Below are 27,889 nucleotides of genomic sequence, written 5' to 3' on the forward strand. Positions count from 1 at the left end.
TTTAGGGGGGGAGGGCATCGGCGTGATATGTACATCTATGATTCACCCTGATGCGTTTGCTTCAGCTCCTCAAAATGCTCTTGCTGTTCCTGAGCCAGCTTCCCCGTTTCATCGCCGATAATGGTAAGAATCAGAGAATAATTGTTATACAGGAATCTCTCGCTTTTCCTCGCGTCACCATGCGATTGCGCATGTCGAGACAGGAAGGCTTCGACTTCGGAGCGCAAACGGCGTAGACTAGCGACAACGGGCTCATCGTCTCCAGCCTCCGTGGACAGGGCCAGAAAGCCATGTAGCAGCTGTCCAAACCGCTGAGTTACCATGTGCGGTGCGGCCGACATCTTTATCTGATCGGCCTTGGCCAGTTTCGTAGGGGCAGCATTGGTCAACAGTCGGACGGATTCGCAATGACGGTCCATGATAACCTGCAACCGCGGCCAGAGTAGCATGTTGGTGCCGTTGATGTAGCCATCCACGGCAGGCACTTTTCGCCTCTGAAGGTCAAAGGCAAAATGCTGATTGAGTCGGATGCAGAGGAGGAGTCCCAGGGCATCAAAGCTCTCGCTGACTAGCGTTTTTGAAAGCACCCTGCCGACTTCAAACGTTGGATCAAATATGTAGTTGAAGTTTTTAGATATCTGTGAATAAGACAGGGCTGGTGCGAAGAAAGCCGCCAAAAAGGTATACTCAGCCGTGGCATTGTCGATGAGAGCCAGGTTGAAGTTTCGAAAGGGGACTTCCAAATAGTGAGTTGACTGGTCCTCCTCCGCCAGATACGATGAAATGGCCGAGGTGCTCTTTGTCCGTAGCATGTCAATCCGGCGCCCAAGATTGAATGCATCATGTGGCGGGCCCGCAACGCGGCTGCTCGATAGGACAGCGGTTTTCCTTGTTGCATCCTCTTGCCCTAGAACGTCATTCTTATCCAGAATATGGAGCTTGAGCTTAGCCAAAGCCCTCTCGTATCGTGTAAATTGATTCAGGTAGTACCATCGCATCGTGTTCATGTACGCCTGCGAGATTTCTTCCGCAAGAGCCGCATGGTGCTTGTGCAGAAACGTATAGAGATCTTTGAACTTGAGGAAGTTCTGCTGCTGGATTATCTGGGCGTTGATGTGAGGCGATCGAAGGGCTTTGATCTGGGCGACGAGAAAGTCTCGAATACGCTCTACAGCCTGCGATGCCACATGTTAGTTGATTCCATGGCTGACTAGAGGCGAAGGAAAGGACCGCACCTTCAAGATTAGCTTCTCTAAGATGGGGCCAAGCTCTTCGCTGGCCTTGCCCTGTTGTGTCCCTGACAGCTTCTTAATGGCCGAGGCTCTTTTGTCCATCTCATTCAACGTTTTGGCCCACAGCTCGTCGATGTGGCCCGTCGTTATCCTGGAAATGGTATCGGGTGACACACTCAGCTCCTCCACCAATGGGCCAAGGGCCTTCTCGATTCGCTTTCGGTTCTCCAATCTTCTGCTCAATATGCTGGAGCGCGTCTGCAGAGTCTCAATGTCAGCTGATACGGTAGAAAGGTCGTTGCGAAAATCCGCGAGATTCATTTCGACCGAGTTCAGGATATCGTCACACGCAACAATGGACCGATGCAAGGCGTCAAACCGGGCCTTGTCCTCTTCGTCTGCAATTGGCAAGTTAGCATAGGATACGGCCAGCATGGCTGCATATCAAAGCCATGGACATAGAGCGACGCACATTCGCTCGCACTCTGCGGCCGGCGCAAGCCTAGGGCATCTTGGTCGAAGCTCCCGGCAGCCAGCTCCTTTAGAGAGAGCCCGCCGAAGTCGACGTCAAGTGTCAGATCCTCCTGGGTAATCAAGCTTGCCCTGCTTTGGGTCTTGCCCACGACCTCGGAATCTGCCGCCAGCAGCTTCTCCAAGACGCCCACCGAGTCCGGAGCCTGTCCGGGCTGCTGTCTCGCATCTGAGCCATTGGGCTTGCGTGACGACGCCAGTAACGATGTCGTAGAGTCGCTTGATATCAGGGAGAGAGATGATCCCCTCGGGGAGGGCCCTTGCCTCTGCGATGTGATGTAAGGGCTGAGGGTGCTCGACGTCCTTCGTGGGAGCGGCGAGTTGTGTCGGCTGGTGATTTGGGGAGTCGAAGGGCCGGACGCGCTGGCTTGGGATGCTGCAAGCCGGTCGAGCCACATGATGCGCAGGAGCCGGAGTTGGAGATGGGGTTATCGATTGGAGAAGAGAGGGCGTCTCGTGATCATGACCGTCTCATAGCTTGGGGGAGATGGTTTGAATGCCAGATTGTCACTGGTGTTTTGGGTCGATGGCGGGTACTTTGGTCGTATCTAAGCATGAACATACAGGTACCATGGACTCGCATGGAACTGTCGCTGCTAGCTGTCGGGTACTGATGCACTGGTGGAGACGGACTTGGGGCAGTCAGTTAGTGCCACGATTGGTCAAGGGGAGCGCTATAGCGGCAATCAGCACGATCAGCAGGCGGTGGACGGAATACGAGGAGCTGCAAGGCATCAGAGGAGAGAGGATACATGTATGTATTTCTCTAGAATGCCTGTATTTAGTAGTTGTTGAATCTAATTATCATATCAATCTACCAGTACATCTCTCTATATCTACCAGATTTACCAATGTTTACTCTATCTATACTTACTAGGTAGTATGGATGTTCTTGGTTTCTTGTTAAGAACGTGTCTGTCTTTAAGAGCTACCGCTTGATGTACTTCCTACAAAGTGCTGCTTAAAAGAGGTACATACAGTATGGAGGAGGAGCACCCATTGCCAAGCCCCATTTACCCAGAGGCCTCATCGCTGAGACTGGAAGCTTACGCCACCACAAATCTGTGCTCACAGCTGTGAAGCCAAATGCAGTACTGCGAGTCAGCCGGAACAGCGCAAAAGACATGCATTGGAAAAAGGGTTGAGAAAGGCAGGACTCTGAATCTGGCTGTGACTGCGCAACAACCGCAGGTACCTACCTATACATTGGTTCTGAGCGTAGTATGATGCATATACGAGTACATGTACTTGTACCTGTGGCAGCGTTATGCAGATTCATCCGTTGACCACGCTGATCCATAGAGGTAGCATAAACATCACGCGACTACTAAGAGGTACCATGCAGCGGAAATACGCGAGACTCGGGTGCACCAGAGCTCTGCTACCAGCTCGCATTTAAACTTTGGCAGGGCATTGCAGATGTTTCTGTTTTGGGGGGAGGGAAAGCCCTATTAGCACTAAACCTTCCGGTGGTAGTTGCAAGCACCTTAGCTTAGTAGGTACTTCATCCTCATAGATTCTCGCGATTGCTTTTTGCAATTCTGTAAGTGCGGGTACCTGGGCATAACAGAAAATACCAGCTCGGCAGAATAGATGCATCATGTCAGGCGTTTTGCAGATTCGGGATGCGGAGTTGTGATCGTCTCCCTTGTACCGAGCTCATGCAACCTCCCCTCCCGCCCAGAGAAGGCAGCTAGCTTGAAGAGAAGCCGATAGAGGTACCTGCCTGCTGCGTGGCTAGTGCCCTAGGGAGGAGAGGTACCAGGTAGTAGATTTCAATGAGGCTCCAGGCAAAGCGGCCAGATAAATGACTTTGGTAATACCTAAATAATGCTTCGGTGAGTACGCCTGCACCCTCTCAGCTCCTCTTCTCCTCCCAAGCACTGTAACGGCTCGTGACAACGCTCGTGTCCTGCGTTTTTGGGAACTCTCACCCTAGTACAGTAAGGCTGGCGGGCGGGTAAAAAAAAGAAAAAAACGGAAAAGAGCACCAAACCTTACCGGTTGGGCCAAAAAGGTACTAAATTGCTCCCTCAAAACCAGGTGCAAACCGTGTCCCACCGTCGCTCAAGCACCATTAACGCCAGGGCCAATCACACAGGCGAAAAAAAAATTCAGGTAACGCACCTTTTCTTCCCCCTCCGTCCACCCTTTGCTCTTCTCCTCTCACCTCTCAATTTCTCCTCTCCACATACTTTCAGCACTCTCCACTGACTTGTCTGCCACGCAGACTCTCTCCCACTCTTCGTCTTCTTTCTCTTTTACTTCACGACAAGCTCGATTTTTGCGCAATCCATCACCATGTCTGAGGAGGTAAGTCCATCATCTGCTTTCGCTGCGCTGCCTCTGCGCAAAGGGAAAAAAAAAAACAACCCCGCAATCATCTTGGCTGCCCCTCGACTGAGCGACACCCCACATCACAATATTGCTTTTTTTTTTTTTTTTTGCTAGATTTGCCAGATGAGATTCTGCGTCTTGTGATCGCCCCGTCTGCGAGATCAACGTCAAAACACCTGATCAAACCGCAATCATTTCGCACTTGCTTCCTCATCAGCTCCAAATACTCAAATGCTAATCACTTTATCCGCCTGCAGCATGATGTTACCTTCGAGTCCGCCGACGCCGGCGCGTCTCTCACCTACCCCATGCAGTGCTCTGCTCTGCGCAAGAACGGCTTCGTCGTGATCAAGGGTCGCCCGTGCAAGATCGTCGACATGTCCACCTCCAAGACCGGCAAGCACGGTCACGCCAAGGTCCACCTTGTCGCCCTTGACATCTTCACTGGCAAGAAGTACGAAGATCTCTCCCCCTCCACCCACAACATGGATGTCCCCAACGTCACCCGTCGTGAGTACCAGCTGGTAAGTAAATTAGCTCCCAGGATGAGAGGTTGAAGAGGAGAAAAAAAAAAGCAGAGGTTTATTGACACGATTTGGTAGCTCGACATCTCTGACGATGGTTTCCTCTCCCTCATGAACGACGACGGTGACACCAAGGATGATGTCCGCATGCCCGATGGCGAGATTGGTGAGAAGATCAACAAGCTTTTCAAGGTTGACGAGAAGGATACCAGTGAGTCGCCCTTCTGCAATATTTACACCGAGAGTGTTATGAAATTGGAGTGTATTCTAACCCCATCTCAGACGTGGTTGTCCTTACCTCCATGGGTGAAGAGGCCGCCATTGAGGCCAAGGAGGCTCCCAAGCAGGGTTAAATTAAATCCTAACTCCCTCACCAAATGAGCACTACGAAGATTTAGGATTTGTTTATAGCCCCTCGTCACCTCTTTTCCTCCCCACCTCCAGGCGTTTATTACGGCCGTCGTAACATCGAATATCCTTGGGTTGATGTATGGGTCGTTGCGTTCGAAGGTTGATGGATGGGATTTTTTCTGCTAGTTACAATGCTCGGCAACTCAAACGCCCTTTCTGAGGGCCATTACATTTTCCTTTGTACGCTCCACGAGTCATCGCCAAAGTTACCCAGACAGATATGTGTGCGTAGCTGGCCGTCATGATGAAAAATGAAAAAGAAAAAATGAACGTGCACATTGGACTTGCAGCAATGAGTGAATGGACGCAAACTGTGACGTACGCAATCGTAAAATAAACCCATCTACTAGTATATGTTGCAGATTCGCTGTGGGTTTTCTTCAGAATTCCTGCAGCTGTCATTAGAGTTTCCGACATGTGTGGCTGCAGTAAGTAAAAATTATAGTGGATAAAATCCAAGGTAGCGTTACGCAGAGCCACCAGCAGGTCATTGTACCTTGACCAAGACAACATTGGGCTTCGCATTCAAGCTTCATGCGTATCCGCTGGTGGTTTTCAGTTGGACGAGTCTGCAGTTTCGGTTAATTGTATCGCCATCAGTCCGAGACTCCAGAGCTTCTTTTTTTCCTTTATCTGAGAACCGTGGTGCAATATGAAGACAAACTTCTCTCACAAGTGCTGCATAAGTAGACCGTGAAGTCTACACTTGCTCACCATAACTCAACACCGCCACCCATAGTCTCTATTTATTTGCTCTCAGCCTGGTACAAAGCGCACGCTCAGAATGGAAGGGCCAGGAGAAACCCGGAGAATGCCCCGAGGCGAAAGATGCCCCGAATGCGGTAGCCAGAGATGGTACCTGCAAGACGGACTGAGATTTTGCGCTCGGGGCCATCAAATCGAGGTAGGCGACTCTTAATGAACTCCATTGGACTGTTGGATTGATTCGCCATAGGGTTTTATCCAATTCGATCTTGGTGACATTGAAGACTCTGGTAAAATGGGGGCTGTATCTCGCCGTGAAAAGGCCCCGAGAGACAGAGGGAAGAGAGCGCCTACACTGACAGGCCAGGCCGGTAGAGATCTTTACCTTGAAGCTCTCCAATTGGTTATTAGAAGCCAAGTGGCGTGGCTCGTCAATGAAAAGGGTTACAGGGAAGAGCTGGAAACTGTCGTTCGCGACTTGTGGGATTTGCGAACCAGAGGGTCGAATTCGGGTATTGGTGACGATGCCCAGGGAGATGACGAAGATTTGGCTATTTTCAGCTCTCAGCCCTCTCAGCCCTCTCAGCCCTCTCAAGATTCATCATCATCAAAATGGCATCCACAATCCAGGAAGCAGAGCTGGGATCCTGAGCTGGGCCTGCAATGGCCATTGCCGCGCGTCCCCGATACACTCGCAATCTGTTACCTAGGCTGCATCCTCTTGAGGATACCAATTCACCTTGGAGAAATCATTCGATGGGCCAGGAACGGTAGCATTCCGTACAAAAAATGCGTGGGTGTAACTATACTCCCAATACTTGACGTCTCCATGTTAACCGGCGTATAGTATCAACATCTGCCTCAGGAAATGAGAGATCGAATGCCCGCCGCATACATCCAGGTCTTGAAGCTACCCTTTCGCTCTTCTATAGAGGGCGATGAGCTACACAGAGTCGTTATGGACTTGGTGTTATCGTACGACTTCAATTATAGTCTCGTCTTTCCTGAGATTAATCATGTTCCGGAGCTGATACAGTTTGCAAAAGAGCTTGCGCTGCCCAGTAAGAGCTGTTATTCTGCCAATGGACAAGTAGGATTCTAACCAGACAACAGTTGATTCCATCATTGCGGCCCGAAAATTGGCGTCGATCCTGGGGCAGCAATTCCATTTTCCGATAGAAAAATTTACAAATCCTAGATTGGATTATCCAGAGATACGGCTGATGGCTCTTCTCATTGTTGCCACAAAGTTGTATTTCCCCCTTTCCGACCATACTTCAATATCCCGGCTTCAAAATGCGAGTTCCCTCCAAATGCCCACCCTCGACTGGGAGAGATGGCGACAAGGTAGAGGGAACTTGCCAACACAACGCGATATAAAGACTACCAAGTTCGACTTTGACAAGGTTACTCCTAGTCAGGTGGTTTCTATGGAGGATGACGAACTTGACGCATATTTTGCTCACGTCTCCAGTCTCATTGATACCACAAGTAAGTTTTATCATCAACAGACTCACCATTTCTTAAGTATAAACGCTGAGAGATTATGCCAAGGCGACAATCCAATCACAAAATTCTTTCCGGTGGAAGAACTACCCACAAGCACAAATCAAGTAGAGGATATTTCTACCAAGGACTTGGATGACGCTGCCAAGGGTCTACTCAATCAGACTCTCGAATACAACCGGTCTAATCCAGCCAAAGCAGAATACACTTCACTATCGATGCCAAGATATGAGGCATTTCGCAATGTTGACCACCTCTCCGAAATAGCCACAGAACTTTACAAGGCGGCAGGTAGGTCTGCAATTGGCACAATGACTGTCCCATGGCAATGAAAGAGAGCTAACGTATCTGTAATGTAGGCTTGGTGGTAGGCGTCTCTCTTGAAACCATGACAGACGCCATTTACAGGATTGAACGGACCATGGTGGTCTGGCAAACCAAGAAATCGGGCATGAGAAGCCAATATTAGATGCGTTGGATGCATCCAGTCAACGGAGGGAGCTTTGTATATGTATTCACCCACAAGGATGACATAGCGGGAGACCCTCAACGCTGCATGACAATTGAGTGAGGGGTAGTTTAAGACATCCAATTATGAGCCAATGCATGAAAATGATAGAAACTGTTTGTCCATCTCATCGACCACCGAGTAGAAGCTGAAGCTTGTACTTGTTGATAGTATTGCTTCTTGTTGCAGAATTCCAAGTTGGGACGAGGTACTTGGTACATGGTGTGGAAAGCTCCACTTTAAGCACTTTGAGGTGCTTCCAATAGCGGACTAAGGCGGAGTGGGCCGTCGGACCAGCGCTAGCAGCGAAATGGAAAGCCCTCTCAATTCCCCATAACAGGCGATTTTGTCCTCCAAGTCACGTGCGTCGGCTACTGACCTAGGGTTTTCTATGATTTGAACTTCCGCCCCACCAATTTTGCGCGCAGAATCAGCGATCGAACCTTCACATCGTCAAGCATCACAAAAATCGTTCAAGAGTGAGTACCATCGCCACGCCTCAGAGAGCAAGCCAGGATGAAATACTAACCGTAAATAGTGCAGATGTAAGCCCAGACTGAAAAAATACCAGATTTCGCTCCGACGTCGAACCCGGGAAGTCCGTACTAACAATGCGATCAGTTTCGTGAAGACCCTGACGGGCAAGACCATCACCCTTGAGGTCGAGTCCTCCGACACGATCGACAATGTCAAGTCCAAGATCCAGGACAAGGAGGGCATTCCCCCGGACCAGCAGCGATTGATCTTTGCTGGCAAGCAGCTCGAGGATGGCCGAACCCTGTCCGACTACAACATTCAGAAGGTGCGTCATCAGGGAACTGCGTTTCAACTCGTCCTCGCGCAAAACGCAGGATGAAGGACTGGGAAATGCGAAGAAACGGAAGAAGAAACGGAGCAAAATGCTAATATCAATTTGCAGGAGTCCACCCTCCACCTCGTCCTCCGTCTGCGTGGTGGTGTCATTGAGCCCTCCCTGAAGGTTCTGGCCTCCAAGTTCAACTGCGACAAGATGATCTGCCGCAAGTGCTACGTACGTTTTTAGTTTCAACTTTCCACTTGAGAAATCGCAATTTCGCAATTACTAACAACGGCGTTTTCAGGCCCGTCTCCCTCCCCGTGCTACCAACTGCCGTAAGCGAAAGTGCGGTCACACCAACCAGCTCCGACCCAAGAAGAAGCTCAAATAAATCATTTCACCAAGGATGTGGCGTCTGGGTTCTGGCAATCTGGGGTGGCAAGGACAGAGGTGCTTCTGCTTTATTCCGGATTTTGTTTCTACATTAGCATCAGGGCAGAGGCAAAATATATCAATTAGATGATGCCTGATGGCCGCTTGTTGTTAAAATATTTTCTGGGAAACAGCCAGTGACTCGGTAACTGACGCCAATATTGTTTCTCAGAAGTGCCGGCCCCTAGGCAGCTGAGCCCTGGAGAGGAGCAAATTCGAGCTTGAAGAGGGTATCTCGTTATTGTAGCGCCTATGAAGCTGAAAGAGCAAAATATGATGGACCATCGGTTAGATCCACAGAAATGATTGGGTTGCGGATAGATTATCTAGCAAAAAAATACATATGATTAACGTATACTGTTCAAACATGCAGGCTGTACCAGATCACAAACTCTTCCACGTCAATTGGTCGAATGGCATAACAAAGTAAATATCATCCAGATAATTACTAAAAAGGGAATTGATCCTTTTCGTTGTTTGGCGGCAGCTCTATGTACCTTGGCTAGCCTGAGTTCCTGATTCGTCGTCTCCGCATTGCTGCGTGTGTGTGATCACGTGATACAACGACATCTCGTGGCAAGCTATCCCCAAGCTCAAGCCAGCAAGCCTCTAAGAAGAGACAGCTTAGACTCGACCCGAACCAGAACTAATTGTCCGACCTCAGCCATCTTTTGATATTCGGACAGCATCCTTGCGAGCGGGACTTGGCCAACACATTCACCCCCCAAAGACGCCAAAATGTCCGGCTCTGGATATGATGCGGTAGTGGATGTGGACGACGAGGTACGTTGTGTGCAAGGGACGCATACGTTGCCTTGATTATCCCGGCCTGCGATGCCCGCAAAAAGGATGTCGCCTTGCTAAGCTTTTGGCGTTGCGGTTTGCGTCTTTCTAGGGCGACCTCGGCCACACCGACCTCCAAGAGGATCTCGAATTCCACAGCTCCAACTTCAACGAGCCGTCGTCGTCATCGCGCGGCCGCAAGGCGCCGGCAGCAGGCCTGCCCCCGCCAGCGACATCCTCGTCGTCATCGTCCAAGCGCTATCTTTGGAGCATGTCGTTTTATGCGCAGTTCTTCGACGTCGACACATCGGCTGTTCTGTCGCGCTGCTGGGCCGCCTTGTTCCCGCGCGCAAACTTCCTCGACGTGCTCGAGGGCAATCCCGACTTGTACGGCCCGTTTTGGATCGCCACGACGGTGGTGCTCATTCTCTTCCTCGGCGGCACCATCAGCCAGTACCTGTCAACCACGGGCAAGAGCCAGTTTGCCTACGACTTTAGACTATTAAGCGGTATGAAACGGCATTATTTACTTGAGGTTTTCTGAGGGGAGGTTGTCGTTGATTCAGATGGGACTAACACGATGATGGACATGCAGGAGCCGCCGGCTTAATCTACGGATACACCTTGGTCATCCCCGTGGCCCTGTTCCTCGCTCTACGGTACTTTGGAAGCGAGTCGGCGAACCTCCTGGAGTGCTGGGCGCTGTACGGATATTCAAATCTAATATGGATCCCTGTTGCCCTCATTTCCTGGTCGCCAATCTCTATCCTTAACTGGGTCTTTGTTGGTGTCGGCTTCGGCCTGTCTGTGGTGTTCCTAGTACGAAACTTGTATCCTGTTCTGAGCGCGACGGATCGCCAGGTCAGCAAAATCCTCTTGGTTATTGTCATTTTACTACATGCCGGCCTTTCCTTGACGATCAAGATCCTGTTCTTTGCTCACGGAAGCCCGGTTGCGCGATCTCCAGCGGGTGGAGATGCCGATAAAAAGCCAGAATTTTAATGAGCTCAGATCAATGCAATCAAGTATTTGGTGGACGTCTCAGCGTTACGGTGAAGAGTTGTTTGTCACACAGGGAGGGCACGTTTCTAAGGAGACTATTACTGGGTGGGTATTTTGGCAAAAGCATTGTACACTATAACGGCACGGGTAGCTACAGTATGCCTTGATATGAATGACAGAATCATGAATTTAGATTTTTATTAATTGATTTCGAGCCATCCATAGCCTTTTGTCTTCTCGATGGTCTTCCCCAAGCCATTGGTGTCTACACATTCACACATACACATGTACTCATATAAACACACACACACATATATATATATATACGTCGTAACATTGGCATTAGCTCCGTCAATTCAACGCAGTAAATTTATTTTGTCTCTCCCTTGCTCCCCGGCTTCACAACCTCAACCGGGCCCTTGTTCATATCCCAGTCGAGCCAGCTGCCCGGGTACTCGCCAACACTGGCCCACCCGGCATGCTGCGCCAGTCCCGCAGCAGCCCTTGCGCGCACGCCGGCCTTGCAGTAGAAGAGAAGGGAGGCGTCCTTGGGCGGGCGCGCGTACCCATACAAGTCCTCAAAGTCCTCGTCGGAGATGTGGAAGCTCTGGACGGCCGAGGTGATGGGGATGTTGATGGCGCCGGGGATCTTGCCCGTGTCGAGGAGCTCGTGGGGTTCGCGGACGTCTTTGTATCGCGGAAGGTTGTGTCAGTGAACATTATACGGAGATATAAAGGGGGGAGATAGGCTATGCGTATGTGTGTGACTTACCGACAATGACAATCTTCTCCTTGGGCTCCTTGGCCTCGACCAGCGCCTTGATCTCGTCAAAGCCCCAGATCCGACTATTCGGCACCTGGTTCTCCGGCCCAGAATACCATCGCACACCAGCACCACCAGCAGCGCTTCTAAGACTCGTCCACCTCGCCAGCGGCCGAGCCGCCACGCCGGAGCACGCCCTGGCAGCGCAAGCCGAGACTGAGACCGAGGTCGAGGCGGCGATCCCCCGCGGCGAGAGGCGCCGCAGCAGAATCCGCTGGCAAGCTTGTCGAGCGGCCATTGCGTTCCTTTTTGCTCTGGTATGCGTATAGAAGAAGAAAGAAAGAGCCCTCTTGGCGCAAAACAAGGGTGTGGGTGATGATAGGCAAGTCGTCGGGAAGCGGGACGGGTAAAGAGAGCGCAAATGCAATTGGCCCGAGACACTGACTGCCCAGCTTGCTCGCCGATAACAATCGCTGGTTTCCCTTCGGAGTTGTTCTGCACTCGACAATAGATAGAAGAGGCTCAACCTAACGCCAGCACAACGCACCAATGATGAATCAATTGGTAGGTATTCGATGGTAAGCTTAGCTACTAGGTAGTAACAGTTGCCGGGTTGATTAGTTGATATCCGAAATCACCCCGCGACGTCATGTCATGTGCAGCTAAACGGCCCCAAATGTCGAGCTTCCTTCGCGCGCCCTGGAATTTACTAGCATGGCACGACTTCGCAGGTTGCCGGACGATAGCCTAATCCTCTATACACCCCTTGATGCCCGCATCACTCGGGGCGCGATATAAAAGCCTCAGAGGCTGCTCTTCAAGGTCGTTACTTTGTTGGTTCTTTTTACCGAATCAGATCAAGTCAAATCGGGATCCCAGACACAGGCGCATGGCATCGCCGAGCATCCGCTCCCACCAAATCTCACGATCTACTCACACCAACAGACGCTCTCAAGTCAAATCTTCTCATCTCTTTCATTCATTCCGTCAGCTAAGCCTGACCTGGTCTCTTCGTGGCATCCCAGCAGCGAGGCAATCATGCTACCGCTGGCTAAAATAATTATATACAGTGATGTTTGGGTATTAAAATTATGTACCATCCCCTTTAGCTATGCAAGGCCAATCCTGAACTCCCATCCTAGCTTCAGGGCAGCTCAGAGGTCGGTAGTACTCCTTGGCAAGCAGATTCCGTTGGTGTGCAAAGAAAAACGCCGTCTATCGCCATGAATGGCAATCGCCCAACCGGATATATCGCTTCGATATCACAACGTCTCCCATCTGTCCTATTATGCCGTCAACCGCAACACGGGGGCTTTTATTTTTCCTCTTTTATCGTTCATTCATGCTTCCTTTTTTTTTCGTCCCTTTATTTCCGCTCTTCAAAAGTAAGAGGGCAGTCATCCTAAGCTACTGTCAGCGCTCCGTTCCTCACTAGTGCCATCCTAATGATTTCTTACCTTGGGGAAGATGGTTGCAAACACCTTGATCTCCTCTGAGAGAGGGGTGGCGTGATGAGTCCAGTTCATCTGCACAGATGCCTTTCCGAGCATCAGAGCCAGGTTGAGCTGCGCATAAACCTGGCCCAGACAGTAGTGAGCGCCGGTTCCGAAAACCAGGTAGTTCTTGGCACCCTTGACCTCAGCGTCACCTGAATAGTATCGCTCGGGATCAAAGTAGTCGGGGTTCTCGTAAACATCGGGATCGTGGAGAGCCATATACGTCGTGGGAATCAACATGGAACCTACGTGCGTGGAAACATGTCAGTCAACATTCAAAAGAAACATCATGGAATAACTTGGCTTACCCTTGGGAACAGTGTACTTGTCGGTGATGGGGAACGGCTTCTTGACCTTGTACGGAACCATGAGGACGGGTGGGCGGTATCGCAGAAGCTCTCGAACGACGGCGCGGGTGTAGGTCAGAGACTCAAGCTGGTCCATGTTCAGCTCAGCATAGGGATCTCCGTTGCGGACCTTCAAGTTTTCCTCGCGAACGCGGTCAAGAACATCGGGTCGTTGGGCAGCAATCTGGAACAGCCATGTCGCGGCACTGCTGGTGGCATCCTGAGAAGCGAAAAGGAAGGTGAAGACAGTCTGGGAGATTTCGTAATCGCGGAACATGCGCAGCATGGGTGCCGGCTTCACCAGGCCCTCGGTGGACAGGCCCTTCTCCTCAGCCTCACGCCAGCGCTCAGATTGAATCATCTGCAGAATCCAGGCATCCATGATGCAGGTGACATCTCCTCCAGCAGCCATGCGAACCTTGCTCTTGGCGGCACACTTTGCGAACTCGGCGAGAACCATGTCGGCTGCCTTCTTTCCATACCAAGTCTTGGTGTAGGGGAGGATGATGGGGAAGTTGACGAGTTCAAGAGCCGCAGTGATGAGGTAATAGTCGTCGGCAATCTTCTTGACGGCCTCGTCGGAGATGTAGTGTCCAACAAAAGTACGGCAAGAGACGGCGCACATGAGCTCACGGAATTCGGGCATGAAGGGGACAGGCTTGCCGCCATTCTCCTTGGTGATGTCGAGGAAGCGCTTGAAATACGTCTTATAGACCTCCTCCTGACCAGGCAGATAGTACTCGAGGGCCTTGCGGGTGAAGAGGCCGTTGAGGCCCTTGCGGAAATCAACATGGGGCTTGCCGTCGAGGAAAACCCAGTTGTCCTCTCCGAGGAGCTTGTACGCAGCATCGACGACACAGGGCTTGACATAGGCCGGGGAGTTGAGCACCTTGCGAGCCATGTCTCGGGTGGACGCAATAACAACAAACCTACGAAGAAACCCATGTTAGTCCTTGGTTCTGGCACTGTCTCTAGGCGCAGTCGGTCAATCTTACTTGTGGAAGACAGAAACGCAGCTCAAGGGACCGCTCAGCCACTTAGCATAGTACTCCTCAAACTTGGGGTCCATGGACTGGAGAAAAGGTCCAATGAAGGGCTCCTTGAACAATGGGCCAGCAATGGAACCCTTGTTGAGCAGGTAGCTGACTGTTGAATGGCGACATCTCGTTAGTTGACTCGTCTCTCTGTCGAGCCGCTGCGGGCTAAAGGGCGCAACAACATACTTTGGTCATAGGCGACACATATGGCCAAGATGGTGAAGAACCACGTCCACGGCCCCGCGGCAGCAATGGTATCGATCACATAGTCGACCTGGGGAGGGATGTTGGCGCTGACATATTTCGAGTTGGCGAGGACAGACGTCAAGACGGAGGACGCCCGGGTGGCATTGAGCGCGTCCATGGCGGGCAGAGGGAGGGAAGATGATGACCTTGATGTCAATCAGAAGGTCTCTATCTCTCTCTATAGCACACGAGATGCTCTACTACAGACAGCACTTGTACAGCAGTAGTCGCAGCACCGCCGAGCCTGACAGTACCTGGAGAAGAGAGAACCGACGGGGGCAAGCGAAGTGACGGCGATAGGGATATAAAAGAATTTAGGGTCGACAGGGGGTGAGAAAACAAAAGTCGCCGGGCCAGGGCCGTCTGGGGATTAGCAGAGGTCAGGTACGGGTAAGTTGCGAGCACTTTTTTGCGACTAGCAGCAGCTCTGGATACTAAAGCTCTGAGTGTCTCTATTAGTAATTGCGGCGACCCACGAGTGCGGTGTACAAGTTCGGAGCAGCAGCAGCGCCTTTGACAGACATGCCAACATACAAAGGTATAGTCTACGAAGGTGCGGTACTCGGCCGGTACGGACGCTCCAAGTACCTTTACTCTCTCCCAGCTGAGGTGCTCTCGCGAGGTTTAGCAGAGGGCGTGAGTTGCTTCTACAAACATTGAAGGTACCTAATGTACGAGGTAATAACAGGTACTCATCAGGCTCTCCTACAGGATCGTGTGTGTAGCATTGACGAGCAGATGCGGTGCATGGCCGACGAGACGCTGACGGAGCAACTCAGCACAGATTTTTCTCAATATGGATTCAATGATTTCGCGCCGACCCACGGCCTCCACGAGCCAAAATGCAGCTAATGCCCCCCTGTGTGCTTGACTGCGCAGTGGCCCCCTGCCAATTTTAATCTTGTCTCTCTTTTTTTTTTACCCAGTTGCTCGCTCTTATCGATTTAGCGTCGAAAAATATGACAGCATGGCGTTTCGTGAATCTCCAGCGGGTTTACTCGTACGGTACAGTACCTATACTTATACAGGGACGTGTTGTGGAAGTGCTTCCTAACCTGCACAGTACGAGCAAGCATATCTACCTAGAGGTAGGTATTGCTTTGAACTTGGGCTTTCTCTCTCTCTCTCATTGCTTTCTTTTTCTCTTTCTCCGCGCATCCATCTCGCATCTCCTAGACCTTCTCTGTGCTACTTAGAGGTTGCGCCTCCGCGGCGCCCTCGGCTTTAGGCTTGATGCCGTTCTGCGACCTCGCGTCGACCTAGGGCACATGTACCCATTAATTAACAGCCCACCTTGCTCTCGTTTATCAGGCGTGTATCGCCTACCCGTCCCTGGATCCCTGGCTCGGAAATATGGTGCAAATTGCAGGCCCAAGCTCGTCCAAGATGGAGAGAGAGCAAGGCTTTGTATCATCTATCGATTGCAAGCACATGGCTCTACATACTATGTACCTAGCTCTCCGCACTCTCTGGGAGAGGCGTCGTGTCGTATCTATCGATTAGATGCCATCTCCCGAAGCCTTGGCTGTCATACTAGTGGCCGGGGATGGTGTTGGTTGCTTACTATACAGGTGCTCCATGCTTCGCTTCGTGTACGAGTAGGTATCTCTAGGCCGGAAGGGTATAATTGCCAATTTTAACATTGAGAGCTCTCTCTCTCAATCAGGTCGGCCGACTCTCGTCACTCGTAAGAGAACTCGTATGATGAGTTGCTTGATCTCCCTGCGACGCCCTCGCAAACTCTGGGGAAAGCATCTTTCATGCCGATTCCTGCATATCAGCACTCTTTTGCTCCATTGATGGCGTACAGGTAGGTACTATTTCGCACCGCATCCACGGAAAAGAAAAAGGGGTGCTCCAGCAAGTACACATCACGCAAGTATACGAGACAGTGCGTCAGACTGTCCACTCATTCTAGCAGCACAGCTACTTGCACTACTTGTACTATTTGTACTATTTGTACTACTGTACAACTCGATGCCACTAGCATCGGCGCATTCGAATTCGTTCACTCAAAGGTCAGATCAAATCTCGTTCCTGTGCGCCGCGCACCAATGGCGGCCGCTCGTTGGCCCAAGACACATCAGCATCCCTTGCAGCAGGTGTCGCAAACGGCAGCGTTCCGCTTGAGAGAAAAAAACTGTTGGGGCATCTCTTGAAGAAGGCAGCCAATTGACTTTCACGAAACCTGCCCGCCCGTCCGCGTATCGAACACGAATACGAATAAGTATCTCGACGGGGGCGGCGTCCCGCTTTGGGCTGCTCGCGCTCCGCATTGTTCCCGGGCCTTGTCTGTCGCTTGACTCTTTGGGATGATCCGTGGCCACTAAGACGGCTGGTATTAAGCTGTTTTTGTCCCGTGCGCGTGCCTGCAATCCTCCTTCAGCTCCATACATATTACTATAGTACTAACACGCAGGAAGAACAACCTTGAAGACCAGGTCGAGTTGAGCTGAGCTCAGGCCAGCCCGAGCCGTCCGGACGGTATCGTCAGCCACAGATCACGGACCAAGGATCAGGCGGCAGACAGGCTTGATTCAGCTTCCAGTGGCCAGTTCCGGGACTCATCAAAGGCGGCCGTCGATCCCCATATTAAAGCGAGCGCTGGCCAGTGGCCCGATGAGATGAGGCGGTTAGGAACAGGCCGGCCCAGCTCAAGCTTCCGTTCCGGACCTCCCTGGCAATTTGACAGTGTACAGTATTTGCTGTCCGAGCCGACTGACATCATTGGATGGTCCGTGTTGCTTGGCCGTTTCTCGTTTCGATGCCTGTCACTGCTTATATCATTGGATGCCATCATCCCAGGAGCAGGGCAAATTGGCAACACGGCGAGATCTCGAAAGTGGTGGCATTACTGAGTCCGAGTGCATAATATGCTGCTGCAACACGGGGGGCTCCCTGTACTGTAGTAGTAGCATCTGCAAAATGCACCCCATACCTACAAGTAATCGTTGCTTGCATGCGTTTCCTTCAGGCTGCGCACCGGGGTTCTTTGTTGGGCATGAACCCGTCGCAGCTGATATCTGATACTGTGGTTATGTAAGCATCGGGCGGTAATTCATCTGTCCAGGGTAGGTGAGCAGCGTCGAGCTAGATTTCGATGTTTTAACAATGACAGCTCTCGCCATTCAAAGTAGAATGCCAACCACAAAATATCTGATCGAGGATGAGTATCTGTGGCAATAAGAGCCTGTTGTGATAAGAGCGTGTCAGTCTTTGATGTGCTGGATATCATTACTCAATGCAGGGAAGCAAGACGAGGTATAGTAAATATGAGAGACAATTTGTACTAGACATTCAGCACAACTCTGAAATCGCATTGCATATTATAGTTGGCAGTAATAGAGTAACTTGGGCATCCTGTGTTAATCGCTGGAACCCGATAAACTCCCTAGCTCATGTCCCAGGATATTCACAGATAATCCAAGACTATTCCGTATTACATACGCAAACTGTCTTGGTGAATCAGAGCAGCTGACGGACCACATTACCTGCCAAAGCCACGCAAACAGGGAAACGCACCGTCGGGGAGGGCATTAAGTTGAACCAAAGCTACGTCATTGAAGCCGCCGACGTCGTTGTGTTACCCCTTTTTATTAGATCGATACTAGTAAACCGGCATAGCACAGCCTAACGTAGCCTAACTCGCCCTACATACAACAGCTCATCTCTGCAAGGCTACAACTGGCTCCTGGACGATGGAATAATGGATCTTTTGATTGTACACGCGAGCATGCGTACGTGTCTCTCTATATCGATGTCTTTTTGCTTACATCATGCTCGGCTACGTCCGCGTTTGGAGGAGGCTAAGGCATGTGGCTGGGAGGAGCGTGACGTATCGATGTTGGCAAACGGGTACTAATAAGAGGAGTGACGGCCTCGGTTTTCTCCCCGCATCAACAAACACAACCACAACCACATCACAACACCTACTACTATCAACGTCTACCATACTCAAGATGCCGTCTTACATTGTGAGCAGTCCGCTGCGTTCTAGGCTCTGTTGCAATATGTATTGTGCTGACACTCTTTCCCCTCTTCTTACAGGTCACCCTTAAGGAAGATGCTACGGATGCACAGCTTGCTGCGTGAGTTGGGCTCCTGTTCCGCCCCTGACGACAATCACTGACACGGTACCAGAGCCAAGCAGAAGGCTAAGGACGCCGGCGCCACAATCACCCATGAGTACAGCTTGATCAAAGGCTTCGCGTGAGTTCACGGCCCTCCCCACCCGAGACGGAATATTCTATTTACCTTCAATTGCTGACTGGAGCCTGCCACAATCTAGTGTCTCATACCCCGAGGGCACAGTTGTTACACTCGCCGAAGACCCCTCGGTGCACTCTGTGGAGGAGGACAAGGTCATGACAACACAGTAAATGGAGCTCTTTCTTGATTGATGATTACGTCTGCAAATACCTACATTAGAAAGACACAATATAGAGGTTCTCTCCGCATATTCAGTTTTGTTGCGCCAAAACTTGTGAATAGTATCCCGTACCCCGTTTGCCCGTACTCCGCAGAGATATGCCTTTAGTCCCTGAGCTTGGACCTGATGCTGCCCCGCCATGGATCTCGCGATTCCCCTCCTTTGTCACCTTAGTTGCTTAGCTTCCCTCTGGGTGACGTGACGTATGTACCGATAAGAGTGGAGAGCCGCTGTTATCGCCATGTGACTGGCTCTCTCCATGGGGATGGACATTTGAACTCTATATCGTTTGGACCGTTCAATGGCATTTTGCTTCTGCCCATCCATATCTTATACTCACTCTAAACACTACGAAACTAAATTGGCGGCTGACTTACTACGTACAGCTTACACAGCTTGCAAAACTAACTCCAGGCTGCTGGCGCTGGTGATTCGCTGTGCTTGTGCCGCCACTGGCCTTGCCCGCCGCACCGGCTCAACACGGCGCCGCTATCCCGCAACTGGCCAGGCTTGCCAAGCTTGCTTCGAGGACATGGACAGACTCAGCTCTATCGTGTGCTAGTGGAATGAGCCGAAGATCGCTGAACCTCTTACCGACGATCGGAACTTTCCCCCTTATCTATCCAGGAAAGTTAGCAGCCTGCCTATGCATACGAGAGCAAGGCGTGGTGTGGCATATCTTCTACTGCATCTCTCATTGCCTGCTTGACTTCTAATCGGCCCCCCTGCGACTGTCCCTTGCATCTCGCAATGCTGCAATGAGGGCCACGTTCAGACACATGAGGCTGCTCCGGCCGCTCGGGATTCGAGCCCCAACGCTTCTGCGGCCCCAGTTACGGTGCTTTACCTCTAGTAACGCACACGATGTGTCCGACGCCGAGATCTCGGCCTTGGCCAAAATGCCCCAGCATCCTCTGAGACTGGCCGACCTCGTAAGGTAAGCAACAGCTCATTCTTCCATATATATATGCACCGTTTGGTGTAGTAACAAGTCTCCTTCTCTAGACAAGGCAGGCCGCCATTATCCGAACGATCGCTTCTCGCGTCGGCCAACTTCACCCTCTCCCTCATCCCGATTCGTCTTGCACATCGCCTGCAGGCCCTCCAGAACCTCCCGTACATTGTTGTATCTAACCCCAACATTTCTCAAATTTACAACAACTACCTGCATTCTCTATCCATCCTTCTCCCGTACTGGCAAGCTGCCTCCAAAGGCCGGGCAATTAGTACGCTCGACAACGAAATCAAATTTACAAATGTCCTAGCTGAGCTGGTCGCTACCCATACCGACACCATACCGGTTCTTGCTAAAGGCTTCCTCGAGTGTCGCAAATACATCTCCCCGGAGGAGGTTACACGCTTCCTGGATGAGCATCTTCGCGCCCGCATTGGTACTCGCCTCATCTCGGAGCAGCACATTGCCTTGCACTTCAGCAGCCAGCCTCATTTCGACCCCGGCGCCAGTCCTACGCCATGCCCCGAGCATCCCTCCTACATTGGCGTCATCGACACCGCCTTGAAGCCTGCATTGATAATTGAATCCTGTGCGGGCTTTGTGGCTGACATCTGCGAACTCAGATATGGAATACGGCCAAAGTTAATCATCAATGGCGAGCCAGAAACGACCTTTGCGTTTTTGCCAATGCATCTAGAGTACATCATCACGGAGCTCCTCAAAAATGCCTTCCGAGCTTCCATTGAAAACAAATCGACCGAGCCCATCGTTGTCACCATTGCTCCTGAGCCGCCGCTGAAGCACCAGCCTGGCGAATATCCCGACATCAAGCCACCGTCTGAGGACTTGGGGCTCTTTAAGAGCGACGCCATCAAGCCCTTGGACGACAATGCCCCAGGCGTGACGATCCGCATTCGAGACCGAGGCGGCGGCATACCTCCAGACGTGTTGCCCAATATCTGGTCTTACTCCTTTACCACCTTTTCCGAGGACGACGACGTCCCTAGTTCCACCGGGAATGACGGGCTGGGTGCGATTGCAACAGCTAGCACCGGGGGCAGCTCAATTGCTGGTCTGGGGTATGGTCTGCCACTGAGCAGGGCATATGCCGAGTACTTTGGCGGCGGCATCGCCGTTCAGAGTTTATATGGCTGGGGAACAGACGTCTACCTCCGCCTAAAGGGAGTCGGAAAAGTAGTCGACAAGAAGTGATTCGGGCGTCAAGAAAAGTTGAACGAGATATATACCCGATTTCTTTTTTTTCTTTTTCTTTTTTCCCCTTTTAGTATATTGCCAAGTTGGCTACGGCGAGACAGAAGATTTGTATGTTTATTTAAAGTTGCTGGTGATCTTTTGTTGTATCTTATTTGGTTAGAATTGGGGAAATACATTATGACTTGTCAAATGATCTGCAATGCTGCTGCTTTCTCCTATGATTGATTTATTGTGGTATCGTAGGAATCAGCAACCAATGAATAGAACAAACCTGGCCGAAGAGAAAGACACAATCGCTTCAAAGCCACACTGCACCACAAACTAATCTCGCATATTCACGTATATATATATTCAAAATCCCTATCAAACAGAATTAAAAAAAAAAAAAAAAAAACAGCTTGGAACAACTCATACCCCATTACACAATGACTCGACTTCACACATGGCGACATCCAACATACATCAGCCCTTCTTTCACACCATTGGAACACAGTCAATAACAGTCAAGACATGTAAAAAAATAATAAACCTTCAATGAAGATGACTATTATAAACAATCGCTATAGCAAGGACCAAGTTCTCCGCCCCCCAAAAGGTTGGCTTCAGAAGACTTCGTGCAAGCTTTAGACTAATAAGTAGGCGCATAACCAATTCATAACCCAATGACTTAATCTTCTTCTCTCAAAATGGTAAAAAGGCGGCATACTTCTCACTTTCCATACCCATAAAACGCCATTTCTCTTGCCATGTAACAAATCTTGCTGATGCAGCTCCTTTTTTTTTTCTTTCTTTTTTGCAATGTGATCTTTGAGTTTCTGTCATCTCATAGAATGTAACCGTTTTCATCCAGTCAGTGGAGTATCGTACGAAGGAGTTGGCACCTCCTCCCAAAAGAATGATTAGTATGAAGATAGATATTAAAAAAAAAAAAAGACCAGGCTTCTAATTTGCCGACATGCTCGTCCCCTCTTTCGTTCATCCCATGCCAATATGCATCATTACATGTTTTCCAATTCGCGGTCGATCTGCTTGTCCACGAACGTGCGACGCTCCCCAACGAGTTCGGTCTGCAGGCGTTGCTCAACGAGTGCGCGAACCTGCTTCTTCGTCACAGTGTCCAGGTCAACATCTCGCAACACGGTTTGGATGGCTTCGATGATGGCGGCATCCGATGACCCGATGCCTCCAGGACCTCCCATGAAATCGAACGAAGCGGTCGACCGGTTTGCTTCATGGCCTCGACCAAAGCTCATGGCGGAAGAAGAGCGGTTCATGCCATTGAAACCTGGCGAAAGGCCTGGCGAGGGAATCAGATTAGAAGGGCCACGGGTATGCATCACACTCGTCCGCTGGGGGAAATCCGAGTATGGTGATTGGCTGCGATCCTGAATCGCAGTACCCATGGACATCATTGACTGTCGCTGTGACATGTAGGTTGGATCACCAATGTGGCTGGCAGCAAACGGCGCAGGGGAGGGAGGCATGTACGGATTACGGCCATGCATGCCCGTAAGAACCGAGCCTTGAGGGCCAGCTGAGTAGACTGACTTCATTTCGTCCATCTCGTACTGCTCTTGGTAGACCGCATCTTGCTTCTCTTGGTATTGGGTGGTGCCACGGCGACCGGGGAGGCCGTTAGACAACGCATAGTCGTCCCACAGCTGGAGGGGGATAGATCGAGGGTTGAAGCCCTCATCGTCAACGGCAACTACCTGCTTGTTACCCTTCTCTCCAATAACGACACGGGTATTACCCCAGGAGAAGTTGTCCTGGTTCCAGAAGGAATAGACAGGCAATGCGAACGAGTAAATGGGATACGCAAGGATGTAAATGATCATCCAGCCGATATGCTGCCATTGTCTCTTCAAGATGAAGATCAAGGCCTGAAGACCGTAGACGGCAGCCAAGATGACAAGAGACCACAGCGGGACCGAGGTCGGGTGAGTAGCAACGCTGTAGATCATGTACCCAAGGTAAGCGCATGTCGCAGGGAGAATGATAGTGCCAAAGAGATCGATGAAGACAATAAAACGCATTCCAAAGAAGCAGAAGCCGCACATATCCTTGAGCCGCATAAGCTCTACAAGATTGTGAATGGTTGAGTTGATCCATCGTCGACGTTGGGACAGAAGAACGCTCCACGACTCTGGGGCGGCCGTTTTGCACTGAGCGTGGGGAAGGAATTTAAATTGCATGGAAGGAAAATGCTTCGTCATCAGAGTTGTCAAGTATCGATCCTCACCCAGAGAGAGCAGGTTCTTCTGATGCAGGGTATCGACATCGCATACACTATAGTCCCTGATGACGGCATCGGAGATAATCAGAGGCTTGCCCTTATCAGCGGTTCTGAGGCGATACATGGTGAAACTAGTTTGTGCGAACACATGTCAGTTGATATGGAAAAAGAAATACGGATATCGGTTTACTTTAGAATTTACTTACCATCCGGGTAAACAGGTAACACTGCCGAACAGAGACTCAAAGGCCTTTGCCATGTGATGAGAGATGTAGTATTCGTAGACCTGAATCATTGTCCACCAAGACTTTTGGTCGTTCTCCAGACTGGTCTCGCCGCAGATACCAGCAATCTTGGCGTTGTGAGCACACGCGGAAACCAGTCTGTTGAGGGAATCCTCTTGAACACAGGTGTCCGCATCAACCATGAGGAGATATTCATATAGCTCAGGATCCACGCCAATAACATTGTTAATCTGGTTGAACATCTCGAGCTCGAGTGGATTCATGGGGGAGCGATGGTGAACACGGTTGAGGAAGCTCATGAGAAGAATCTGAGAGTCACGCTTGCCACGGTTACCGGGTTTGGACTTGGTTTGCTCCGACTCCTTGCCAACCTTGACAACAACTAGATACGGGACCACATTGCCCTCATACTCGTAAAGACCGGAATAGACCTTGGCATAGTTGAGCTGGTCACTACCCGGACCAACAGCCTTGAACGCTAGGGCAGGAGGGTCAACCTTGGGGTCTACGCCTAGAATATCCAACACAATCTTGGGAGTAGGACGATCGTTGCCTCCACCCACAACCATGCCGTCGCAGATAATGCAGATAAGTTTGCGCTTATTATCATACTGCAGTGCTGTCAACGAGTCGAGTGCCTTTCGTAATGAGTCTTCGCCTTCTGTGTAGGCAGGGACCTGGCAAATGACAAACTTGTCCTGGGGGGAGGGGCGTCGCTTGGTACTGAACTGAAGTGCGGATATAAACTTGAGGCCGATAACAACGCACAACATGATCGTGAAGGAGAGAAGAATGTAGTTGTTGACGACGCATCGAGGGGTTACACGAAAGTCTGTACTGCCCTTGATGAAAACACGCTGGATGCAGAGCCAGCTGTTGGCAAGATCGGCGTGCACGGTACCGTTGTTGTTAGGATCGTTGACGAGGATGTCGAGCTGTTCCTTGATATCTGTACCCGGGTTGTTTTTCCACAGGTCGGTGAGATCCTGGTTGAGGAACGTGTATCGTTGGTCGTTGTTGAACACGTCCAGGGTATGGAAATAGTTGGTCAAGTCATATACCTGGTTGCCATACATGGCCCACATTCTCTGGTCCTCGTTGCCCTGCTTCTGAACGTCCGATTTAAGGTAGACGAGCTGGCCCTTGTACATCTCTTCCATAGCTGGCTCAAAGACATCCCAGTACCAGTTGGCATTAGCTAGCTTGCTGGTAGGGTCGGGTTGAAAGTGAGGACCCTGAAGATGCTGGGCAGTCGAGAATTCGAGAGTGTTGTTGAGGACGAGCTGAAAGGTGTCGGTGAGGCCGAGACCCGGGCAAGCAACGTTCAGAGGAGGAATGATGTAATCATCCATGTCCGCGCCAGCCAAGGGCAGCATGACATCTGAGGTGGTCTTGACATTTGTGTCACTGTGTTGTTGCTTCCAGAACTTGGAAAGATCGTAGACGCCGCCGCGAATACTGACGTAGTAATCGTTGGTGCCTTGATGCTGGCTGACTTCCTTTCGATTCCAGGCCTTGTCCATGTTGGGACACAGAACCCGGCCCAACCCAACGATCCAAAAGATGATGATGCCATTGATGAGAACAATCACCATACACAGCGCGAGCTTCTCACGCCAGGCCATACGGACATCCGGGCGCTTCATGCCACCAATCCATTTAAGCAAGGGGGACGGAATCCACCAGGTCATGGCCCAGGTAAAAGCAACCCATGCCCGACGGGCATTGTCAACCTCCTTTGACTCAATTTTATTATCGGCATATTCAGTGTCGTATGCAGCGGCCTCTGGGTTGTAAAAGCCATCGCCCCTGTAGGTGTCACCCTTGTTTCCCAAGCCATAATCACCAGCACGCATAGCACTGGGCGCGATGGATGGCGCGGCCTGAGGGTTCGGTGATTGGCCAAGTGTGAATTGGCTCATGTTGCCCTGGCTCATGCCGCGATTGTGGACCAAATGGTCGCGGCTGACATTGGCACTGTTTTCCATGCCGGTTGGGGGGAAATACCCGCTACCGTTGCCCGAATAGCCGGTATCAAAGCCGTTGTTGAAAGGGTTGCTGTGGATGGGATGGATTTCGTCGCCCGGCTTGATATCCAGCGAGCTCTCCGCCTCCCACCAGGCATTTTCGCGAATCCAGATACGTTCCTTGCCAATGAAGACTTCGCCATTGCTCCAGCCACGCTCCAGCATCCACGTCTCAATGCCTTCACGGCCATCCCTGCAGCCAAGGGGAGCATAACGCTGCACGAATTCGTCAACGTCAAAGTCGGCGGTGAAGTCAAGGTTCCTGTGCCTACGGTTCGCCCATTCCGGAAGACGCCACGAGCGTAACTGACGAGAGACAGTGCCGGCCGACCAAGCAGAAGTGATGGAAGGCAGCGCTGCAAGACTAGCGGGTGAATCATCAGTGGGGTGCAGGCAGAGATGATACCACAAACGGTTGGAGCTAAGCACCGTTGGTAGGTCAATTCGACCAGCCCTGCCCAGGTTGATGCCTTGGCCTTCAACGGGGAAGAGCAGCTTCTTGAGAAAGCTGCCTTCATCAGCACCGTATGCAGCCTTCTCCAAGATGACCTCCCTCTTCTCTAGTTCATGCTGGCGCTCGCGGCCTTGGGGACCGGTTGTGATTCCCAAGTCAGGTGCCACTTCGGATACAGCCTGCTGGACCTCCCTAAGGATAGAAGAGCCAGCCGAGGGGATTTCGAAACCATCGCCAATCATCTCGGCATTGATACCTTGGGTATCGTCGAAGACGGAACGCATGCACAGCGCCCTACTAATGGCAGGATCTGGCACCTCGAGAACAGTGATGGCAACAGTATCGCCATTGTCCTCGTTGGAAGTGGGGGTGCGGACTCCATGCCCGTCCAAGGACTCATCGCCATCCTTGATACGGACCAACTGCGCAGCAATGGCATCGTTGGCTTTTGAGATGACCCAATCAACAAGGGACTCATAGAGTCCGCCAACCAGAGTCTTACGGTCCTCCGTGCTGCACTGGCGCAGAACGACCTCCGGGTCGATTCCAAGCAGACCACCTACGTCCTCGCAAATCTCCTCAAGCGCCTCGGATTCAATGCTGTAATCAAGCGTGTCGCCAAGCTTGAGCAGGCCGGCAAGAGTAGAGATGAAATTTCGGTGAGCGGAACCCTTAATGCCAATGTCTTTGAGAGCCTGGCGGAAGTCATCGGCCGATGCGGAATCGTCTGCAGTGGGTAGGTATGAGGGCGGGTCGTATGTGCCAGATCGGGACAGGAGAGTGTATGCGGATGCTGATTTGAGACCCAAAAATTCTCTTTCCGCGGGTGTTGAGGCAGAGGTCAAGAGATAGTAGAAGACATCAAAGGCGCGATAACCCGCCTCGGCAGGGATGTTCAGCAAGCCCGCGGAAGTATCAATTCCACCCTGGGAAAGGGCCAGCGTAGCCCCAGTAAGGTTGCCGGCGAGGTTCAAGGCCAAGGTCACGCCCAGACCTGCCTGCCTTTGGGCCGCTGGGTTGTGTGGAGTGACACATCGGAGAAGCGGCTGGACGGCCTCGAGAGCCTTGTAGACGGTGGAGGGAATTGCAAACGGGAACGAGGACAGGAAAGGGACGAGAAGGGAGGGAGTCGACTGGTGTAGAGAGCTAGAGTCTTTGTTAGCAACGTTGAGGAATACGATGGCGGTTGTATAGGCATTCTTCTCTTACCCCAAGACAATGCAGCCGTCTTCTGCACGCCGCCTGGCATGTTCCCAAGCCCGCGACGCGAGTGTAGCATCAACGGCAGGACCGCCCTGAGCAGCTGTGAGCCAGGTGTTAACGACAACACTGGTGCTCGCATCCAGCTGATGAGGCTGTGAGGAGAGATAGATGTTGTGGATGGAGTTGAGAAGCGTGGTTGTCGAGACCTGAGACTGAGGTCCACCACCTCGAGCCTCCGAGGCCATGGAGAACATGGAGAGTCGGTTCGCCATGACGGAGGAGGAGTGGGCGTAAAGGCCCTCGATCGATGGAACCTTCTATAACGATGCTGAAGGGATTACGTCGTGTTGTTGTTGTTGATGTTGATGTTTGTTATTGTTAAGCAGCCCCTAAGTGTATGTGGCACGGCTGGTCCAATAACAACAAGCAAGGCTATGAGAAGAGAAGAAGTGGGAAAAAACGACGGAGA

At 51.2% G+C, this 27,889-nt stretch overlaps 11 protein-coding genes across 11 annotated transcripts; 7 read left to right on the plus strand and 4 right to left on the minus strand.

Moving 5' to 3' along the window:
- Nucleotides 1-35: 35 nt before the first annotated feature.
- On the minus strand, nt 36-2,161 carry TRIVIDRAFT_68946 (uncharacterized protein; the record flags this gene model as incomplete). The annotated part of the gene is made up of 3 exons (XM_014098979.1): nt 36-1,175; nt 1,236-1,630; nt 1,705-2,161. The coding sequence occupies 3 exons, from the start codon at nt 2,159-2,161 to the stop codon at nt 36-38; spliced, it is 1,992 nt and encodes a 663-aa protein (XP_013954454.1).
- Nucleotides 2,162-3,951: 1,790 nt separating this feature from the next.
- On the plus strand, nt 3,952-5,310 carry TRIVIDRAFT_90171 (uncharacterized protein; the record flags this gene model as incomplete). Its single annotated transcript, XM_014098980.1, has 4 exons — nt 3,952-4,076; nt 4,358-4,624; nt 4,703-4,835; nt 4,907-5,310. The coding sequence occupies 4 exons, from the start codon at nt 4,065-4,067 to the stop codon at nt 4,975-4,977; spliced, it is 483 nt and encodes a 160-aa protein (XP_013954455.1).
- Nucleotides 5,311-5,819: 509 nt separating this feature from the next.
- TRIVIDRAFT_48665 (uncharacterized protein) lies at nt 5,820-7,578 on the plus strand (the record flags this gene model as incomplete). The annotated part of the gene is made up of 4 exons (XM_014098981.1): nt 5,820-5,939; nt 5,991-6,533; nt 6,588-6,801; nt 6,854-7,578. The coding sequence occupies 4 exons, from the start codon at nt 5,820-5,822 to the stop codon at nt 7,576-7,578; spliced, it is 1,602 nt and encodes a 533-aa protein (XP_013954456.1).
- A 617-nt stretch (nt 7,579-8,195) lies between these two features.
- TRIVIDRAFT_181110 (uncharacterized protein) lies at nt 8,196-9,336 on the plus strand (the record flags this gene model as incomplete). Its single annotated transcript, XM_014098982.1, has 5 exons — nt 8,196-8,233; nt 8,293-8,299; nt 8,376-8,556; nt 8,674-8,784; nt 8,855-9,336. Coding segments are annotated over 5 exons (387 nt in total).
- A 384-nt stretch (nt 9,337-9,720) lies between these two features.
- On the plus strand, nt 9,721-10,767 carry TRIVIDRAFT_68943 (uncharacterized protein; the record flags this gene model as incomplete). Its single annotated transcript, XM_014098983.1, has 3 exons — nt 9,721-9,765; nt 9,878-10,274; nt 10,361-10,767. 3 exons carry the CDS (start codon nt 9,721-9,723, stop codon nt 10,765-10,767), a joined length of 849 nt encoding a protein of 282 aa, XP_013954458.1.
- Nucleotides 10,768-11,164: 397 nt separating this feature from the next.
- On the minus strand, nt 11,165-11,606 carry TRIVIDRAFT_8939 (uncharacterized protein; the record flags this gene model as incomplete). Its single annotated transcript, XM_014098947.1, has 2 exons — nt 11,165-11,454; nt 11,540-11,606. Coding segments are annotated over 2 exons (357 nt in total), but the record flags the coding sequence as incomplete, so codon positions are not given.
- Nucleotides 11,607-12,896: 1,290 nt separating this feature from the next.
- Nucleotides 12,897-14,850, minus strand: TRIVIDRAFT_81149 (uncharacterized protein; the record flags this gene model as incomplete). Its single annotated transcript, XM_014098984.1, has 5 exons — nt 12,897-12,932; nt 12,988-13,271; nt 13,335-14,302; nt 14,369-14,519; nt 14,597-14,850. The coding sequence occupies 5 exons, from the start codon at nt 14,772-14,774 to the stop codon at nt 12,897-12,899; spliced, it is 1,617 nt and encodes a 538-aa protein (XP_013954459.1).
- Nucleotides 14,851-15,178: 328 nt separating this feature from the next.
- TRIVIDRAFT_68940 (uncharacterized protein) lies at nt 15,179-16,159 on the plus strand (the record flags this gene model as incomplete). The annotated part of the gene is made up of 4 exons (XM_014098985.1): nt 15,179-15,292; nt 15,345-15,371; nt 15,583-15,744; nt 15,968-16,159. 4 exons carry the CDS (start codon nt 15,179-15,181, stop codon nt 16,157-16,159), a joined length of 495 nt encoding a protein of 164 aa, XP_013954460.1.
- A 2,413-nt stretch (nt 16,160-18,572) lies between these two features.
- Nucleotides 18,573-19,132, plus strand: TRIVIDRAFT_216375 (uncharacterized protein; the record flags this gene model as incomplete). Its single annotated transcript, XM_014098986.1, has 4 exons — nt 18,573-18,630; nt 18,704-18,744; nt 18,797-18,865; nt 18,945-19,132. The coding sequence occupies 4 exons, from the start codon at nt 18,616-18,618 to the stop codon at nt 19,033-19,035; spliced, it is 216 nt and encodes a 71-aa protein (XP_013954461.1).
- An 852-nt stretch (nt 19,133-19,984) lies between these two features.
- Nucleotides 19,985-21,252, plus strand: TRIVIDRAFT_68939 (uncharacterized protein; the record flags this gene model as incomplete). Its single annotated transcript, XM_014098987.1, has 2 exons — nt 19,985-20,022; nt 20,091-21,252. The coding sequence occupies 2 exons, from the start codon at nt 19,985-19,987 to the stop codon at nt 21,250-21,252; spliced, it is 1,200 nt and encodes a 399-aa protein (XP_013954462.1).
- A 517-nt stretch (nt 21,253-21,769) lies between these two features.
- TRIVIDRAFT_77496 (glycosyltransferase family 2 protein) lies at nt 21,770-27,692 on the minus strand (the record flags this gene model as incomplete). The annotated part of the gene is made up of 3 exons (XM_014098988.1): nt 21,770-23,622; nt 23,698-27,363; nt 27,427-27,692. 3 exons carry the CDS (start codon nt 27,690-27,692, stop codon nt 22,254-22,256), a joined length of 5,301 nt encoding a protein of 1,766 aa, XP_013954463.1.
- Nucleotides 27,693-27,889: the final 197 nt, after the last annotated feature.

Source organism: Trichoderma virens (assembly GCF_000170995.1).
Source record: "Trichoderma virens Gv29-8 chromosome Unknown TRIVIscaffold_80, whole genome shotgun sequence".
In the NCBI taxonomy this organism is placed as follows: Eukaryota; Fungi; Ascomycota; class Sordariomycetes; order Hypocreales; family Hypocreaceae; genus Trichoderma; species Trichoderma virens.